General features: G+C 39.2%; 1 protein-coding gene across 4 annotated transcripts in view; it reads right to left on the reverse strand.

Moving 5' to 3' along the window:
* myo1b (myosin IB) overlaps window positions 1-18,745 on the reverse strand; it is a 64,326-nt gene that overhangs the window by 1,312 nt on the left and 44,269 nt on the right. The window contains exons 10-31 of one of the 4 annotated variants that reach the window (XM_053626855.1): window positions 16,500-16,647; window positions 15,472-15,590; window positions 14,596-14,682; window positions 14,446-14,511; window positions 12,570-12,674; window positions 11,167-11,229; window positions 10,733-10,933; window positions 10,128-10,354; window positions 9,798-9,998; window positions 8,890-8,983; window positions 6,515-6,664; window positions 6,306-6,374; window positions 6,108-6,194; window positions 5,747-5,833; window positions 4,891-4,977; window positions 4,006-4,092; window positions 2,391-2,465; window positions 2,160-2,294; window positions 1,412-1,518; window positions 1,194-1,326; window positions 932-1,084; window positions 15-145 (exon numbers count right to left, since the gene is read on the reverse strand). In XM_053626855.1, the coding sequence (XP_053482830.1) occupies window positions 15-145; window positions 932-1,084; window positions 1,194-1,326; window positions 1,412-1,518; window positions 2,160-2,294; window positions 2,391-2,465; window positions 4,006-4,092; window positions 4,891-4,977; window positions 5,747-5,833; window positions 6,108-6,194; window positions 6,306-6,374; window positions 6,515-6,664; window positions 8,890-8,983; window positions 9,798-9,998; window positions 10,128-10,354; window positions 10,733-10,933; window positions 11,167-11,229; window positions 12,570-12,674; window positions 14,446-14,511; window positions 14,596-14,682; window positions 15,472-15,590; window positions 16,500-16,647 (2,612 nt within the window). The remainder of the gene's footprint in view (window positions 1-14; window positions 146-931; window positions 1,085-1,193; window positions 1,327-1,411; window positions 1,519-2,159; window positions 2,295-2,390; window positions 2,466-4,005; window positions 4,093-4,890; window positions 4,978-5,746; window positions 5,834-6,107; window positions 6,195-6,305; window positions 6,375-6,514; window positions 6,665-8,889; window positions 8,984-9,797; window positions 9,999-10,127; window positions 10,355-10,732; window positions 10,934-11,166; window positions 11,230-12,569; window positions 12,675-14,445; window positions 14,512-14,595; window positions 14,683-15,471; window positions 15,591-16,499; window positions 16,648-18,745) is intronic. The other 3 variants (XM_053626852.1, XM_053626853.1, XM_053626854.1) reach the window with 3 other exon arrangements.

Below are 18,745 nucleotides of genomic sequence, written 5' to 3' on the forward strand. Positions count from 1 at the left end.
TGAGGAACACTTACTCATCTGAGATGTCAACACTGATTGGTTCCATGTCAGCTGAAGCAGCCCCTGTGCGATAGAGCTTGGTGATGATCTCTATTAATCGATCACTGCTCAGCAAGAAGTCACCTTTGGCTGCTGATGCAGTGCCCTACAGAGAGAGCATTAGAATTCTAACGTTAAGAAAAAGGTAAATCACTAAAATCACTTCATACACTGAGGCGAATTTACATTTTAAAACACATTCAAACCACAAAATGTTGGAGTACTTTAAATGAAAAATCCAACTTCCATATTAATCTTTATAAGTAACAGTCTTCAATGGCGTCCAAGATTTATTTTAGTTTAAACTTGTTTCATTGACATGTCGACTTCGCTTTGGTTAATGGTTTCCTACATTACCCACAAATCTCATCAGATCTGGTCAGGTTTCAGAGCTTCAACTTTCATGCTAATACAGCCTTCAATGGCATTATGCTTGTCATTTCGCAACTGCGTCCAATAACTGCATTGTGTTTTTGGATCTTTAAGTTCAACATTTACTGTTGCCATTACTTCTACGCTGATTTCTCATTAATATGATACTGAAGGTCACTGGGAAATGGTAACAGAAAAGAAGCGCTCACTCTTATTTTTAGGAGATAAAGAAACCAGACTGTTATCCCTTATGTCTGAGATTGTTGAAATTTGTTCTCGTATAAAACACCACTGTAACTGCACTAGCAAAGTCCTCCTTTGACAGAGTGGCACACAATGGCTAACCTCTCAAGGGAATAACAAAAATACAGCACCAACCAACAAATTAGCATCAGAATTGCGAAGCACATCACACATATTTCTACATTAAACAATAAAATGTCCTTCAGGGTGGAGTTTTCCTTCAACATCATATTTAAGATCAGTCATTGTACAAAAGCATGATGAGTCAGGGCTTTACCTCTTTGAGTTTGAGAGCAAAGAAGCAATCATTCTGTGTGCTAACAGAGACACTGGCGAGATCAGGAAGCGGGACACTGGCTTTTAACTGACCAGACTTCTGATCAGCCAGAACAAAGTTTTTCTTGGTGAGGAGGAAGATTCTGGAAGCACCCTTAAAATGAGACACAGCAGTAAACGGTTAATTAGGCCTAATATTTGTATGAAGCTCTGACTCACTGAGCTGCTATAGCTGATTTTAGACAGCTCTTTCTGAAGCTTACCTTGCCATTGGCCCTGTTGATTTTATTGACCACATCTGCAAGAAGCACCTTCTCATCTACCACGCTGTTTAGCTTCTGGTACTTAGGGTTTTTGTTAATCTCCAGATAATCTCCTTTGAAAGGCTGTCCCACACTGTGGAACAAATAAGAATCAACTTGTACAGTATTAGACAAAAAAATGTGATACACATGAATACAGTGTAAATGTTTGCTCATACCTGCTGGGGTACAGAGCCTTCTTGTCTTTGAAGATCTTACTTGCTTCCAGTTTCTCTTCATAGATGGCTTTCTTCTCTTCTGTGAACTGGCTTCTGTATTTCTTGCACTGAATTTTAGGATGTAGTGGGGAAGATTTATAGAGGGTTAGTAGAGCTGTCCCCGATTAAAGATTTTCTTGTTTGACCAAAAAGCTCAAGCAGACAAATTATTCCTGGCAAAAGGCTCATGAATGAACACACTAAACACATTATGTGTATTATATAACTTGTTAAACATATTTAATATGAAAAATATGCATCAAAGAAAAATGGGCATGGGGTAAGCTACATTATTAGTGCACTTATTGGTTATTTAAGATGGAAACTAGCATGGCTAGATGACTTCTACCATGCTAGTATCTCCAATGTCTTCTACAGTATAAAAAAAAAAAAAGTAGTACATCATCTGAATTTGTGCCATGGAACACTATTAGCAGAGTTTACATTCCACCTTGTCGGACCAATCAGTGCCTCCACGTGGATGTGATACAGAACGCATGCATGTGAACAACCGAAAGAGAATGATGTTTTCAACTTGTACAGACACGGATTACATGGCTCATATGTAGATTCACAGACACATTTGCAGATCTAATTATAAATATAAATGTTAAAAACATTTTATGTTTGGTCTTAGGTGCAGCTCTAATGGCTAGATCAATGTTTTCTAAATAAAAAAAAAGTTGGTGTTGATTGAATGAGGACTAACCCTCCATAGATGGAAAATCTTTCGGAGTTCCTCATGTGTGCCCTCCAGGAACAGGTAAGACCTTGATGGCCAGCTCTTATCAATTGGTGACATTGAAGGCAATGTCTTCTTCAAACCAAGGAAATACTTCTGCATCTGTAGATAAATATATGTATACCAAGTGTGTGTTTAAACATAGCCATCTCTCGATAATGCAGAAAGTAAATGCAGGACAATTATTAACAAACTTACAATTCTCTGAATGGTGAAGTCATAGATCTTCTTGCCAGCATTCGCTCTGAAGAACTTCCTGTATTCCCGTCGGACCTGAAAATGAAGAGGAACCTAATCTATCACTTGCAATCAATCACACTGATGTTTGTTCGACCATTCTGATGAAAATCTGTGCAATGATCCTTTCAGGAAACAAGGTTAGTTTTAAACATTTGTTAGTAGAAAACAGGGAGATACACATACAAATGAATGCAGGGGAAAAAATGTGCTGGATCCTGTAACAATGAGAGAGGAAATTTTGCTATTGCTGTTGTTATAATATATAATAATAATAATAATAATAATAATAATCATCATCATAATAAAAGTGTTAAAAATACTAAGAATACAAAGACGGTGGTCTCCTTTTTCGATAAATCATACAACAGCTTCTCCTCCTAAAAGATTGAAGACGCTGCTAAAGCAAAATAAACTAATCATCATACAAAAAACATAATACCTACAACATTTAGGAGTAGTCAAAACCAAAATGCTAAAAAGCAACATATAGCAAGTTAGTTTGTTAGTTGGCAAAGCATGCACACATCAGGCAGGAGGACAAGTACATATACAGATGGAAAGAGACAGGAAGATAAGTGGACAGATAGACAGACAGGGAAAATCTCCAGGCAAACACAGTGGTGTCAGTGAAGGTCAGAGTTTCTGATTCAGCATATAAATTGCACTCTTATTTGAAGGGCAAAAAATATCTGCCTTTCTTCTATCCAGAAGTGGCTTATCTAAAGCCCTGGATTATGAGAGCAGATTTGAATCTGTTTCATGAAGCATGGCTGACAGTGCACGCTCAGGGCACATATCTAAAATCTCATCCTTACTTTCCACACATTAATCCATGTCAGCTCAGAGGCAGCATGGCCCTTCGTACCGTATACTAGGGATTCCCAACCTTTTTAAACAAAGCAGACCAGACTGCAGCCCACAACATTTTTGAGAGAGAAGTGTGTGGGATGCGGGGCATAGGTTAGGGTAGGAGAGGCATCATAGTGCAAGAGGAAATGATATTGTAATGGTCAAAGTTTGTTTTGAGATACTTGCTGAGGCACAATGTGAATGGAATTTTATAGTAATGTTAGTTAACTAGCTTAGTGTTGGCATATAGGCTATGCCTGGAAATGCCGATAAGGGTTAAAAGTTTAGTTAACAAATGAAACTGATGTTAAAACCTGGAACTCATTAATCTTTCAGTTTTAGTTATCAGATTTATTTGTTTAATGGCAGACTTTACCCTTACATTGTGCCCCTACTACTGCATTGTTACAGCTTGGTACAACCTCATAACCTTGTACTAGTCTGCAACCCAGTGGTTAGGAACCTCTGCTGCATACATTCAATGGTTTATTTTATATTTGGTCATTAGTCAGAGGCATGCAGAAGATGGTTTACACTGGACAAAATTTAATTTTATTAAGCAGACATTTGCTGCAGAAATGAATGGCATCGTTGTACGTTTTATGGCTAGCTTCATCATCTGACAGTGACACCCTGAGGCAGGATGTTGGTGTGCATTTTCATATCCCCCCTTTGACAGAATGGTTCATGATGGGACAGGGCCAGTGCACTAGTTGGCAGGTACCTTGAGTCCCAACCAGTAGGCCCAAATGACAGCGACAGCATGCTTACGCCTGGCCTCCTCCTTCAGCCGTTTTAGCTCTCTGCGTGCCTGTGAGAGAAGGAGGGAGAGGGACGAGGAATGCAGAAGAGAGTGAAGCTGTTGAAAACAGTAGAGCAGTATAAAGAGGAGGCACATAACCAGCCTAGAGCAGGAGCAAACGGGTGGGCACTCACACAAAGCTACACTGTATTTCCATTACCAGGACTCTCAGATAAGGTGTTAAGCAGAAGTTATGCATTTAAATCGGTGGGGTTATCCCTCTGAAATCACAATTTCATTTCAGGGGACTGAGGTAATGGAGAGAAACATAAATCACGAACAGACTTTCAAGCTGCTCATCACACACAAATATACATACACACACTCAGAAACATGGACACCTGGTAAAAACCAAGCAAGGCCAAACAAAGATGTTTGGTCAGATCATGAACAGAAATGTGGTAAATGGAATGGACTCTTAGATATGCTAAAATCATATATACCTCCTCATATACCTCATGCTTTTGCTCTTAGTGGGTGGACATTAATCAGCCTGAGAAGCCCAAAATAGTGCTTGCCTGCTACATGGCAATTTGCCCATATACCTGGAAACATGTCTGCATGAGATTAAATCCTGCCAGAGCAGAGAGGCTTAAGACTGGATCCTTAAGCTACAACTTCATGTGCTATAGGTTACAGTTATGTGAATGTGAGCTATGATACAATACTCTTAGCATGCATGAGATGAGATGGGATGGGATGGGTTCCAGGGCAATGAGGCTCATGGTCCTCTCAACCTCAGTGCAATGCGGAGATGAAAAGAAAAAAAAAAATCATGGACAGTAGCCTCACACACTTCATCAATACCTTAGTTCCTTGCCAGCCGGCCCATATGATGGACACGGCGTGTTTATTCCGAGCCTCATGCTTTAAGCACCGCAGTTCTCTCCGAGCCTTGTTTTTTTAAAAAGGGATTTTAATGGAAGGTAAAGAAACATGAAGAAGTTAGAAACACAGATCAGGTAAGACTATTAAGAGAAAGCAAATAAAAGCAGACAGCATTAAGCAATCAGAAAACCATAAAGATGTATGATGCAAAGAGTCTACATTATAATGTAGACTGTACATGTATATACAGTTTACATTATAATGTCTTTGATTATAATGTATGTTCAAGCAGGATAACACTGGCAATGCATGACTATCCTTGCATAATACTGCAACTCAAGATAGTCAAGCATTAAATGTGACTAAAAAAGTGTTTGATGCTTATCTGAGGGGGAAAAACGGTCATGGAGCACAGAGATAACATGCTGCTGCAAAGGGCAAAGGATGACAATAATAATGCCTTTGTCTGTGACTAAGATTCCTCAAGCTTTGTTTTGACTATAACATAAATGTAGGCACAAAGTATGTTTAGGCTTACTCTGTGTACTCAATACATACAAGAAGTAATTATAATAAAACAACAAATAATCTGATCCTTTAAACTGAGATGGCATTATCATTTCACCCAACATGTATGTTAATGCTACAAGAGTCAAGGTTTGAATAAGGGGTTAGTATGTTCCCAGAATCCAACTCAAAATGTAACCTACAAATGAGCAAAACAAAATTAGTCAGACACCCAGCTACAGGAAGTTAGTAGATGGATAGACAACACAGTTTCACTGGACAGATGCTCGGAATGTCTCAGAAACTAACTAGCCGGCTGGTAAAATACCTTCATTCCCAGCCAGGCTGCCCAAATGGCAGACACAGCGCGTTTATTCCGAATCTCCTCCTTCATACGATGCAGTTCCCAGCGAGCCTGCAGAGTTCAGCCGATTAGGCCAAGCAGCAGCACACACAGGAGGATAAAGATTAGAATAAAGAAGAGAGGAAGGACTCCCTTGAAATAAGCACTGAAATAAGCAATAGTGAGTTTAAGAAGGAAAAGCAGTGGCGCTGCTCTCAAAACCAACAGTGTAATGTGTTGGCATAAGCCAGTGGCGTTTGGTGGATGTTGACCTGAAAATGAGATGTTTGCCCAACTGGTGGTTTCCCTTTGTGATTTTTTTTTTCCCCCAAATGAGACTCAGTACCTGTGTTCCATGCCAATAGGCTGCAATAGTGGTCACTGCCTCTTTGCATCTCTTCTGGTATTTCAGTTCACGCAGCAACTTGCGTGCCTGTGAGAGACAGAGTGATGAAGGAAAGGGAATAATGGCACAATTCTCAGAGACATGGTGCCCAGAATTAACTGAAGAGAAACACAGAATAATGCAGTGTTTTATTCCTACCTTCCATCCTCTGATGAAAGACTGAACCACTATGGAGGAGCTCTTGATCTTCTGGTATTTCTTTTGTTGCTGTAATGAAAAGTATCAAGAAAACACTGTGCTAAGTGCCATGGAAGTGCTGCAAAACAGCAATACATTTACTAATAAATAAATCAAAGCCAATAAGACAAGAAAAGGCAATTTGTGCATGGAAAGGAAGATGAACCTACAGCGTATCTACGGTACCAAGCAGACACCACCACCTGGCTCTTCTTCAGTAGCAGGAAATGTGTGCGGCACTTCCAGCCACGATAGATCTTCTGGATGAGTGTGGCCAAGTCTTCCAGACACTGCCTTCTTTTCTCCTCCAGGAAAAAGAGCTGAGAGAAAACAAAAACCACAGTATGAACACGAATGCCAGCAGAGAAACAATGAGAGAGTCACCCAAGATCATGGGAGCCTTATACTAAATAACTAGCATGAGACTAAATTATTTATAATGATTTCCTGAAGCAAATATTATGTCACAATGGTAATATCTATTAAGCCCAAGAAAATCACCACAATGAACATATTTCATTATGATAAAAGAATATTAAGGCCTAGAAATTAAAATGCCAGTGGATGGCATTGCTGAATCGCAGATTCAGGGGCCCAGGTTTGCATGTTCTCTCCATGTCTGTGTAGATTTCCTCTGGGTTCTCCAGTTTCCTCTCACATCTCTAAATCAAGCTGGTAGCTGAATTGGCTATGCTAAATTGGCTGTGTGCGTGCAACAGTGACTACGTTTACATGGACAGCAGTAATCTAATTATTGACCTTACTCTGAGTAAGATAATAATCTGATTAAGGTGTTTACATGAGTCCCTTTTAGAATACTCCTGTCATGTTCCTATTTCACGTTATAGAACATAATTAGATTAACAGCCCGCGTCATTACATCACCGCGCCACGCCGTCCGACATCCCTCCAGAATTTCACGTATCAACATACAGTTAGTCTTCGTTATGGTACCGTATACAGTTTTGGGTGTTTTTATTTAATTTTTTTACGAACGTTTTAAGTGCAGTTAATTATTTATCATGCTGTATGTGCTAATAGACAACTTGAAGCCGTGGGTTGCGTCTCAAACCGCGTACTTACCATCTATATAGCAGCCGAGATACATGTATTTTTCCCCACTACAGGCCTATAAGGGGTAAGTACGCGGTTTGGGACGCAGCCGAACTTGTAAAACTGCCGTGCGTGATCGTGTCCTGTCGCAAAATGCGGTCAAAACTCACACGACGTTCATAATGTGATTAAGGTGTTTACATGTCTGTAATACACGCCCATAATGCGATTAAAACAGGAGTACTCCACCTGTCTTAGTTCGATTATTGCTTCCTTCGAGTATGACCTTAATTAGATTAAGGTAATTAAAATTGCTGTTTACATGGTAGTTTCTTAATCAAAGTATGGTCTTAATTGGGTTAAGAGTGGATTATTGTTGTCCATGTAAACGCACTGAGTGTGTGCAGGTGTGTGTGTGCGCATAGTGCCCTGTGATGGACTGGCATCAAATTCAAGGAGTATTCCCTGCTTCGGGCCCAGCGTTCCTGGGATAGGCTCAAGATCTACAGCAACCCTGACCAGGATAAAGTGGTTACTGAAGATGAGTGAATGACAGGACCTGCAGAGGTCTTATAATTCATTCAAACTCTGGACCTGCCTCATCACACCTGGGGCATGACTATAATTTATCACAAGCTACCATCCAGTGTCACCCAAATGAGGATGGGTTCCCATTTTGAGTCTCCTAAATGTTTCTTACTTATGCCATACTATGGGATTGTTTTTCTTACCACTACATTTGGATTGCTCATTAAAGGATCATTAATTTTAAAAGTGCTAAATAGAACTAAAATGTATTATCATCCCAATGAATATGCCTTTCATATATTACTGAAAATTACAAAAAGTCTAGCAAGCAATATCATCAATCTAGGCCAAATAGGTGATAATATCCTAAGATTAGACCAATACTGACAATGGCTGCCAAGTATACTCTACTCCTGGCATTGGTGTTCAACAAATAGCTAAATAATACTGTTTTCTCAAATATCTGCAGAGTTGGAAGCTCTTACAAGAAGAACCTGAATACAAATCACTTACTGATAGAGTTGGAGATAAAGATTACAGAGGTTGACTGTGCATGAATAAGATCACATTCTGAACATTTTCAGCCATTTATGATGTTGAGGCTCAGCACAAAGCCATTTTTTCACTCCATTGAAGCCTTTTAACTACAATCTGCTTTCCCATGTTAAATGGCAAACAGGAATGTATAAGTGAAACCATGTGTTGGACCTCATCTTTTTTTGGTGGAGGGCTGATAATATTAAAGAAGAACAACTTCCTGTCTGAAAAGCTGTTCAAAACTATAGCATGACCACACATTTTGTAATAGCCTGTTACCTTAGTAATCTTATTTCTAAATCTTTTTCAGCATAGATGTTGTCTGTGTTTTCCTATTAACCATCTAATTTCTGTGATTTCTGTGATATCTGCTTATCACATTTCACAAGCACAATGAAGATAATTTAAAGAGTCCAAGACTACTCACGGTTCTGGGATTCCGGATAAAGATCTTGGAGCGCCCGTAGGAGAACTCCTCTTCAGGTACAGCCAAGTTTTTCAGGAGAACCTCCACACCTTCCCTGCATTCACAAAAGCAAATATTCACTCCCTCATGGTTTTGCTCAATGTATCCACACCAGTAGGCATGACAGTAACAGACAAACATCAGCAAGAGACAAAACAATGAAGCAACTAGGGGTACTGGTAGCATGACAGGGCAAAGAAAAAATGCAGCAAACACTACAATCTGCCCCACATCTAAAGGTAGCACAAGAGAACAAAGATGTCAGCATACCACAGAAACTACTTAAACAATTCTAAGATGTGATACCGATTCAGAAAGTTATCTTCGTTTTCAATGAAACGTGAATTAATTCCTGGTGGCAGTGATGTGTGGGAATTCTGTCCCAATACGTCTAGATATAGCTGGGATCTTAGGAGTTCTGTGTCTGGATACGAACTGTCAAATTGTTGCCCTAGATAAATCAGGAAGGACATGTTGACATAACTGTCTATCTGTTGTATATCAGAAGGGTTTTTTTCCCCTCAAAGCAAGAACAAGACGTAGCATGTTTGCGTCAAAGCGTCAAAGCAGACAATGTCAATCTTGCTAACAGTGTGTAGCACATTTTAGCCCTATTTCATGAAGCTGGTTCTTTCCATCCTCATAGTCTTGTATATTTTTGCTCAAAACAACTGGCTGCTTAACTGACATGTTCTTTGAAAATAAATTACAGCAGGTTTAAATTTAGACACCTAGCAGTTTTATGGTCATTTTTTTGTTGAAGTCAGGAGAACTGTATGCCATGAGAACTGTGAGCAGTTCTCACATGAACAGTGAGCATCTGCTCCATTGACCTAAAATATTCTAACACTTGTAGCTGGTGGTCTGACCTGGCAGGGCCTTTCCAACGGGGCCAGGTCTGCTTGCAGAGCATCTTATAGCGTTCCAGGCAGGGTTCGTAAGCTTGGCGAAAGGCATATCCTGCCCGTCTAACACGCACATTCTCCATCAGGCCCAGGTAGTGCACTTGGTGGCACACCAGTGACTCTGTGAAGATCTGGGCTGACTTCTTGTCATTGGGTTTGATGCATCTGGAATCACAAAGGACAACATAAGGAGGATTACTGAAACTTTGCCTACGTGTTTAACAGCAAGCTTATAAAACAAGTGTCTTGACTCAGCCACTTACGTGTTGGGGTGCTGCTATTTGCTGTTCTTACCTAATGTAGTTAGGGTTCTTGGTCTGCAAGTTCCTCATAAGTGTGCTCACTGAGGCTTTGAACTGGAATCCGGCTGTAGGAGGCCTCTTCAGGTTGACTTTGGCAGGGTTTCCCTCTGGGAAAAGTAATTTCATCAAGCTGTGTTTGGCCTTGTACATAGCTTGTGACAGGTCTCTGTATAGCAGGTCATTGTTTTTGTCCACAAAGCCCTCGACCTGATACAGCACCTACATAGGGAATTAGAAATTAGTAATTTAGACAGATTCCCATGGTTTGGTTTTCATCTACAACATATTTTTGGGTTTTGATTAACACAGTATATGCCATATTTGTCTAGAGTGATGAACTAGTTACTAAAGCTGACTTATGGAGATTTCAGAGCAGCACAGATCTGTTGTATTACTGTAATTGCTTTCAGTTTTACAAAATGTCTCTAAGAGGTTAACAGGTGACTCATGAATTTTCAAGCAAGCAGCAACACATGCGTTTTGTATTCATTGACATATCAACAACACACAAGTCAAACAAATGATGGTGTAAGCTAAGGTAATGTTTGCATCAAGTAACAGACAATGCAATTGTGCATGTGTGTGTGGGTACCTCACCTTGCCAGCATAGTGCTGGATACGAAAACAGCTATGAGGCAAGCTGTGGTCTGTGAGGAACTTTGAGTTTTTACTCAGGCGGCTCTCAAAGTGCTGATGTTCAGCACAAACAGTGTTCAGCTTGTCCAAGAAGGTCTCATCTGTCACGGTCCCGGGCCGCAAACACTCCTCATCAAGCATGGCCAAGATCCCATTCTGGTTCTGATGGTTATAAAACAGATTATCGACCAACTGAAATTCAAGATAACTTTCTCAGTGAATGATGTCATATACCAAAAAGCACTGAGTGAATGGATAATAGTATGTTCTTATGAACTAACACACCATCACATTTTGAACATGATATATAATTTTGGCGTAAAAACATGGAGTCAACATCATAAAAAATGAACAAAGAAAGTATTTTTATTTAAAATTAATTCAGCCTGACTTACATTTTCAATGAGGTCACAGATGATGGCATTGTTGAAATACTCAATGTTGGTCCATTCAATGCCCTGTAATAAAACACAAACAAGAATCAATATTTGCTGTGAGTGTCTTTAATACTATCACATACAATATATGGCCAAAGGTTTGGACAACTGACTATCACAACTATGCGTTCTTTGAACATCCAATTACAGATTTAGTCCCCCTTTGCTATTAAAATAAGCTCCACTCTTCTGGGAAGGCATTCCACTAGATTTTGGAGCATGTCTGTGGGGATTTGCTTAATCAGCCACAAGAGCATTGAGTGAGGTCAGGCACTGATGTTGGGCGAGAAGTTCTTGGGTGCAGTCGTCATTCCAGTTCATCCCAAAGGTGTTCAGCTGGGTTGGTAAACCATGTCTTCACAAACCTCATTTTGTGCACAGGGGCACTGTCTTCCTGGAACAGGTTTGGGCCTCTTAGTTCCAGTTAAGGGAAACTGTGAGACAACAGTTGGGGGAAAGCCAATATATGGGTGTGATGGTCAGGTGTCCACATACTCTTGGCCATATAGTGAACAATCTTATAGATTTCACACACAAACCTTAGAGGTTTAAGGGGTAAAGCCATGCAGGCTTTTTATACCAGGTATCAATACAAATTTAAAGTGTTGTGGGGAAGAAATAAAGATGACGTTTTCATCAATAAAATGAAATAATTAAATCATAAAAGCACCATCTGTCAGGTTTCAGCAACAGCCCAAAACACGAGTCGACTGTGAATGTAATGAGCTAGAAAACTGCTGTAGGCTAATTTGACTATGTGAACAGCTTCATGAGGAGGGAGTGAGTGGAAGTGGGAGGGCAAGTAGTGGAAGGGGAAGTTGTACAGTGTAGAGTGGGTGGACTTCTCCCCAGATCACTGCATTTTCCTCCCCAGTCTCCAACACAGAGGCATTTTCCCATGTACTGGCCTGGAACTGATCCAGAGAGCTGAATATTACAGTGTGGAGGTCATAGCTGCTTTAGGGCACATAGTACTCTGAAAGCAAACACAGCCCGTAAGCCCTCAGGGATCATGCTGTTTACCCATGCTGTTCTGAGGGAATACTTCTGTGTAAAATTCACAGAGATAGATTGAGCAGCATTCAAATGAAGAAGTAGACAGGATGATGAAATGATTTGGCAATTAAAAGGATGCTGAACACTGTGTTAACGTCTGAACGCTGATAAAAGACTCACATATAGGTACTTCATGAGGTTTTATAGTTACATAAATGTGTGATGCGCTGCCCCAGATGACATTAGTTCTCAGTTCTATACATGAAGATCAGTTAATTCTGAAAGCAATTAAGGTTAAAGCATACTACTACTATTGATCTTAAACATTTCAGATACTGGGTGATTGCGGGAAAAATGTATCTTACCTCACGCACATACTCCTCCTGCTCCTCACGCAGGGTGAGCTCGATGAAGATCTGCTGAAGCTTCTCATTGCAGTAGTTGATGATGAACTGCTCAAAGCTGTTGTCCTGTGGAACAAACCAGATGCAGTGTGACTGTGTCTGCCATTTAAATTGCATTTGTACTGGGATAATTCAGATGCACACAGCAGCCAAACCATTAAGCACAGCAAACCTTCTGACTGAAATAGGCCCACCTATAATTGGCTACAAATCACTGTACTCATTTAGCCTCCTTGTTCTTTTTTAAGTTTTTATCTATATGCACTTAATACAGAAAAGACAAATAATACCTTGAAATTTCCAATAAATAATGTATCTGCATAATTAAAATGTACACCACAAAAATTTAGTATAACTAACTAACAACCTCTCAACACAGTCCCTTGTGACGTGTTAATATAGCAACAGCAGTTAGCTTAGTATTTATTGTTAAAGGTTAAACAATGGCTGTGTTAGTTACGATTCAGTTGGTACAGGTTAGATGATGATCAGGTTGGCATTTTGCTAAATTATGTTCCAAACTACAAAAGATTTGTTTTGTCTTTTTTTATAAGAGGCTTTTGTATGTTCACCTCTGTCATTCAGAAACAAACCTGGCGTATGTTAGACCAAAAACCACTGGTGTGCTTTTGGCACCAGACAAAAGCTTCAAAACTAATTCAAAAGACTGCATATGGTACACTGGAAAGACTCAGTCATCTCTTTGTTTAACTTGGCAGCACCAGTTTACAGCTGGCCTACCTACAAACATAGCCTATTGGCACCTCAGTCTGAAGCTGACAAAGTAATGATGACATCGGGTTCAACAGCTGCTTTTTCAAAGTGCAAGAATAAAATGGCTCCACGGTCATATTAGCTATTCCCTGTATGGCAACTACATGAAAAGCACTGCAAATCTTGGGCTGTTTCAGCAACTCAAACCTGGAGGTGCAACTTTACTACAGCCAATGATGCAATGGCAGGTACATAAAGTACATGGACACTGCCAACACTGCAGCTAATGTTGCACCTCACGGCTGGTCATGCACCTTTATAGTATAAAATTATAGAAAGAAAGGCTAAATTAAGACTAGGATTAAAGGCTTTAATCGCAGCAAGCACAGTGCCACATCACATCCTCAGAGGAGTACTTACTCCATCCTGTTGTCCCAGACACAACAACAAACAACAATAACAACATCAAGGAGAAAGGAACACAGTCAGACAGCAGGCAAATGTAATGGGCAGATGCAAATAAACAGTGAATTTTACAGACGGGTGAATATTATTGCCATATCCAGAGTTAAAACAAGCACAGTGCTGACATACTGCTAACTGCAAGCAAACCAATAAGCAGTGAATATCACCATTTCCTGTTAGGCATGCTTGTCGTAAGCAAATCTGAATGGTACCAGATGGCATAGCTGAATTGAATACTTTACAAAATAGTATATTTGCTTATAAGGTCACTTGGAAAACACTATATTTAACATTGTGTGCAGAACTGACAACAAATATTCACCAGAGAAGAATAACGTTCATGTCGTTTAAGACAACATAAGATTTGGTATAAAATTTAAATAGAGAAGTATAAAGAATATGAAATGTCTTGTTTAGTGTTGTGTTAAACACTGAACAAGAATTACTGATATAGTGGAGGTACTCTTCTTATAAGTGACTTGATAGTATGTGATGATATGTCTTGATTAGTGCAAATAGGAGGCGTTTTAGATCTCATGTCATATTTAATTAACCAGACAGGTCTTTCTTGTTGTTGTTACTTTAGCCTTAGTCATTAACCAACAAGTCTGAACAGAAGCAGTCTACAAGCAGATGACTCATCCTGGATAAACCTTACCTCAAAGATCTCAAAACCATAAATATCCAGGACCCCCATAACCTTCTTCCGGGTTTTGGTCTGAGCCTAAACATAAAAGATGACAAAGTGTTATTCAGTATTGAACAGTCAAGATGATAAAATTATATGAAAATAACATTGGGTTCATACCTTGATGCTTTCATTTATTCGATTCACCAGCCAAGTGAACATGCGGCTATACAAGTTTTTGGCAAGGGCATCACGTGCATAATAGGCCTAGAAAAAAAAAGATAATTTCCAGTTATTTGCTTAAGCTTTCATATTAAACATTCTTTCATTATTTTCAATAAAAGTAGTGAAGGGTTAGAGACTTTGTGGACAAAGAGCAAAATACAAATATCTAAGTTTTAAGTCTCAGCAGCTGGCACTGAGCCCCGACTGTGTCATCCATTGACATGTCAACGTGGCAGCAGAACGCAGTAAGAGGTTGAACTCTAGATGACATTACGTTAACGACACGCAAATAGAACATCACTTGGCTAGTGTCACTGAGATTATCATCACTACAGGTTCTGACAGTGACATGAACACTATATGAAGCTAAAGGTAAAAAAAAATCCATGTTTAGACCTGTAACTATGAATTCAATGCAATTTCCTGTTGCGTTTCCTTTATCTTGTCAGATGTTTGCAAGAAGAGGGTCTGACATTTAGAGTAATGCTCCAACTCTCTGGAGTTGCTTCTTATGAAACCAAATCTGTTCTCAGGACTAGCACCTATAAGATGTGCCAATACCCCTCATACTATTTTTCTGAATGCCATTTAAAATGTGAAGATAATATTAATTTACAAACAAGGTTCTGACATTATCATGTGTGCATTTACATTGTTTATGGAGCCATACTGATAAATATTTCAAGATACTATATTACAGGAATGATTCCACTACTGTAATGTCTGTACAGTTGTTTACCCTAAGGAGAAATGGATACAAAAAGTACCATGTAAAAACTAGTAAAGGCAAAGGAGGAATAATGTGTGGTAAGAGAGGTGAGGTAAGCCAACCTGAGCAACGTTGAGTGTTGTGGATACTTTCTCCATCTTAGCTTCCACAGTGCGAAAACTGAAGGCTCGTTCCAGCACTGACTGATCAATGCCCAACAGCTCACACATCTCCTTCAGATCTGGGACAGGAACAGTGCAGACGAGTTACACACAGAACAGAAAGGCTAACCACATTGTTAAAGTAAAAGAGAAAATAAAACTTTAATGTATAGACATCGTTCTCCACCAGACAATACAGTTTATATTTAATTAAATTGCCATTTTTTGTTTTGTTCATATTCTATAGCCTATTAGAGCAACAAAATAACACAAAATGGCCTCATGACCAGTCACAATCTAGTCCTGCTGCAGGTGGGATTTCTGTACAGTGAGTGCTTATGTAAAAAGTTAAGCAGGAAGCCTCTTAAAGTGCCCCTCTGAGAGCTTTTTCAAAAGATCTGGTCAATATCAGACCTAGGTCCCCTTGAGAAATGTAGGCACTACAAAAAATGAATCCTTTTCCAGACAACTAACTATTATACGTGAAAGTGTTGATAGGGATTGCAGGAAGAACTGCAAATCTGCAAGTGAATGAAGATGGATAGAATTTCTCACAAAATACTACCATGCAGGCGTTTAAACTAATATGAGTTAACTTTTTTTTTTTTTTGAGTCATGAGAACATGCAAATTACTGTCCATGACATATCTGCTCAGCTATTTATAGAACTATGGCTTGCATTATCAACTTTAAGAGCAATGTTGTGTTCCTCAATTAAATACTCCCAAATACAAATTAGTATCAGGTTTTTAAACCTCCAAGGCAAATATCAATAGATGGCAGTAGAGTTTAACCAGGTGCACCAACAGACATAGAACTGTATTAGACATGGGGCCAGTTACCCCACATCTACTACACGTGACTTCCTTCTTCAAGCAAATAGAATAATTTTATCAGATTTTTCTGCCTAAATATAATTTGCATTGACCCAACTGCACTGGCAAAAACAGGAGGATGAACAAAGCTTTTTCACTGGATAAAATGCTCACCATTCTTGTCCTTAACCCGGCTCTCATCGAAGCCGTTGACACGTGACTCAGGCTTGAACTCTAAGTTGCCCAGCTTGAGCACAGCAGCCACCAGCTCCAGCACTGACTGCACTTCATCCTCCATGAAACCCACAATCTGCATGGCATTCTGGATAAGAGACGAGAAAATTCCCCACTCACTAGAGCTCTGATAATAGATTTGATGGAAGAAATCAAGTAACAAAGGAGATCCAACTCACAACAGTGTTACACACAGAGCTTGTTGTGCAAAAACGATGTACTAATATGAATACACTAGACATTATGGTCATTATACAGAGCCCTTTGTGTGGTTATGGACCCGTGGGCCAATGCAGGTAATCTTAGCGTAGAAAGGTCATGATAAGGAGGAGACCCTGAGATGGGTTTGAGAGGAAGATTTGCGTGAAGGAGAAAGCATTTAAGCAAATAATTTAGGAACTATATGTTTAGTTTATCCTACTGAAAGCATTACTACAGCACATATAGACTGAACCCCTCCAAAACTAAATGCATAAGCAAATAAAAAAGTGGAGAGGATTTTCACCGATTTATACAGAGCTTTGAATATATAACCATGTCCTTATCCTAACTTACAAGATAAGTATAAGCATGTCACAAAAAACACAGAGTAAGCCTTCAGTAAATATAGCCTGTTCTCTTTTTGTATATCTGGCATGTCAGAATGTGAAACAAGACAGAGATGATATCAAATGAGTAATTTCCAGTGTGTGGAGTATTCTGTGCATCTTACCAAAACTAATTTCCGATTGTTTTGGTAGTTTTGACAGTCATTTGACAAAACCCATGACTCGCTGTTATTTCCTGACAATGCAGCAGTGTGAATAAATCATAAAGCACAAAAGGTAAGTATTCTCTAAATATTTGGATATGATCGCTCAGTCACAAGGGGTAGAGACAGACATGGAGGGCAGAACTAGCTGAACTATGGTTTTCTAAATGCAGAGTAAAGCTCGGCTTAGAACTATTTATTCAGGAGAACTGCACAGCATTGTCTGCTGCAGTCACTAATTCAAACCAGTTCTGTTACATGCAGACATCTACTCATCATGGCCAGCACAGAACCTGATAAACAATGACAATGTGAAATGATAAAAATTGTGAAATATAATCTTGCCAAGACATCATAATCACATTTCGGTATGAATTTGGTTAAAGGGAAGGAGAGAGTGAAGCTGGAAAACCTTGGGAACGACACACCTGCTATTTGCTTCTGCTAAGTACTGGTGCAATTAAATTAATCTTTCTTTTGTGTAAAGCTGCTGCATGTAATACTACTACGGACACCTGCTATTAAGATCTCAGACTCCATCTTAAAGAGCATGGACAAAAGCAGATCTACTCTCACACCATGGAACAGCTCAACTGGATATAAAAACTCTGATCTCTACCAAGGATGGTGTGTCTAGTGGCACAGTTATTGCTTTGGTAATTTACCAAATAATCTATAAACTATTAACTTTACATTTTTAGCTTTTCAAATGTTTATTCAGTATTAAAGCTGATTTTTGGTATTTGTTTAAACGGTTTAAGTTTTAGGATTATGAATGATTCTATTCTCTTTACATTCTGTCAGCTGTTAAAAAGTATATGGTCTTAGAATAGAAGCCTTAAGGTGTAAAGTACTACTTTATATATTTTTTTAATAATAAAATACTTTTGTTTGGTTCTATGATTCTGAATACAGACAGCTTTAATTGTGCCATTGGAAATCAAAAGTTAACCAAGTAATACCGGCCGCGGACATCCCACAACAGGCTTGCAGCACTTGTTTGCAGTAGGAAACACAAAAAGGCATCTTTTCTTTTCTGGGGCTTTCCTTTTGGTCGAAATTAGTATAATATGCGACTTGGTTGGTCTTAGGCAGTATGTTGTCATATAGACACAGTAATTGTATGAACCCAAGATCATAGCTTACTATGAGAGGTGTTTGACCCTGTAGCTCGCTCAATGTTCTTGACACTGCTCTAAATTGGTGAATCCAATTTAATCAACACTCACAAAGTTTTATCCACTTAGAGCTATTTCAAAAGGATCAGATCACTAGTGAGTGGCAAAGCCCTGTCCAAGTCCACATTTTGGCTGTTACAGATTGTATTTTGTGTAGATGTAACTAGCTACTGCTAACTTTAGCTCATCTTTTACGTACCTATTATGTAGGCAGAGTTGTTGATAAGGTTAGCCATGTTGCTGTTGATCTAGTGGGT

Source organism: Ictalurus furcatus, chromosome 6 (assembly GCF_023375685.1).
Source record: "Ictalurus furcatus strain D&B chromosome 6, Billie_1.0, whole genome shotgun sequence".
NCBI classification, from domain to species: domain Eukaryota; kingdom Metazoa; phylum Chordata; class Actinopteri; order Siluriformes; family Ictaluridae; genus Ictalurus; species Ictalurus furcatus.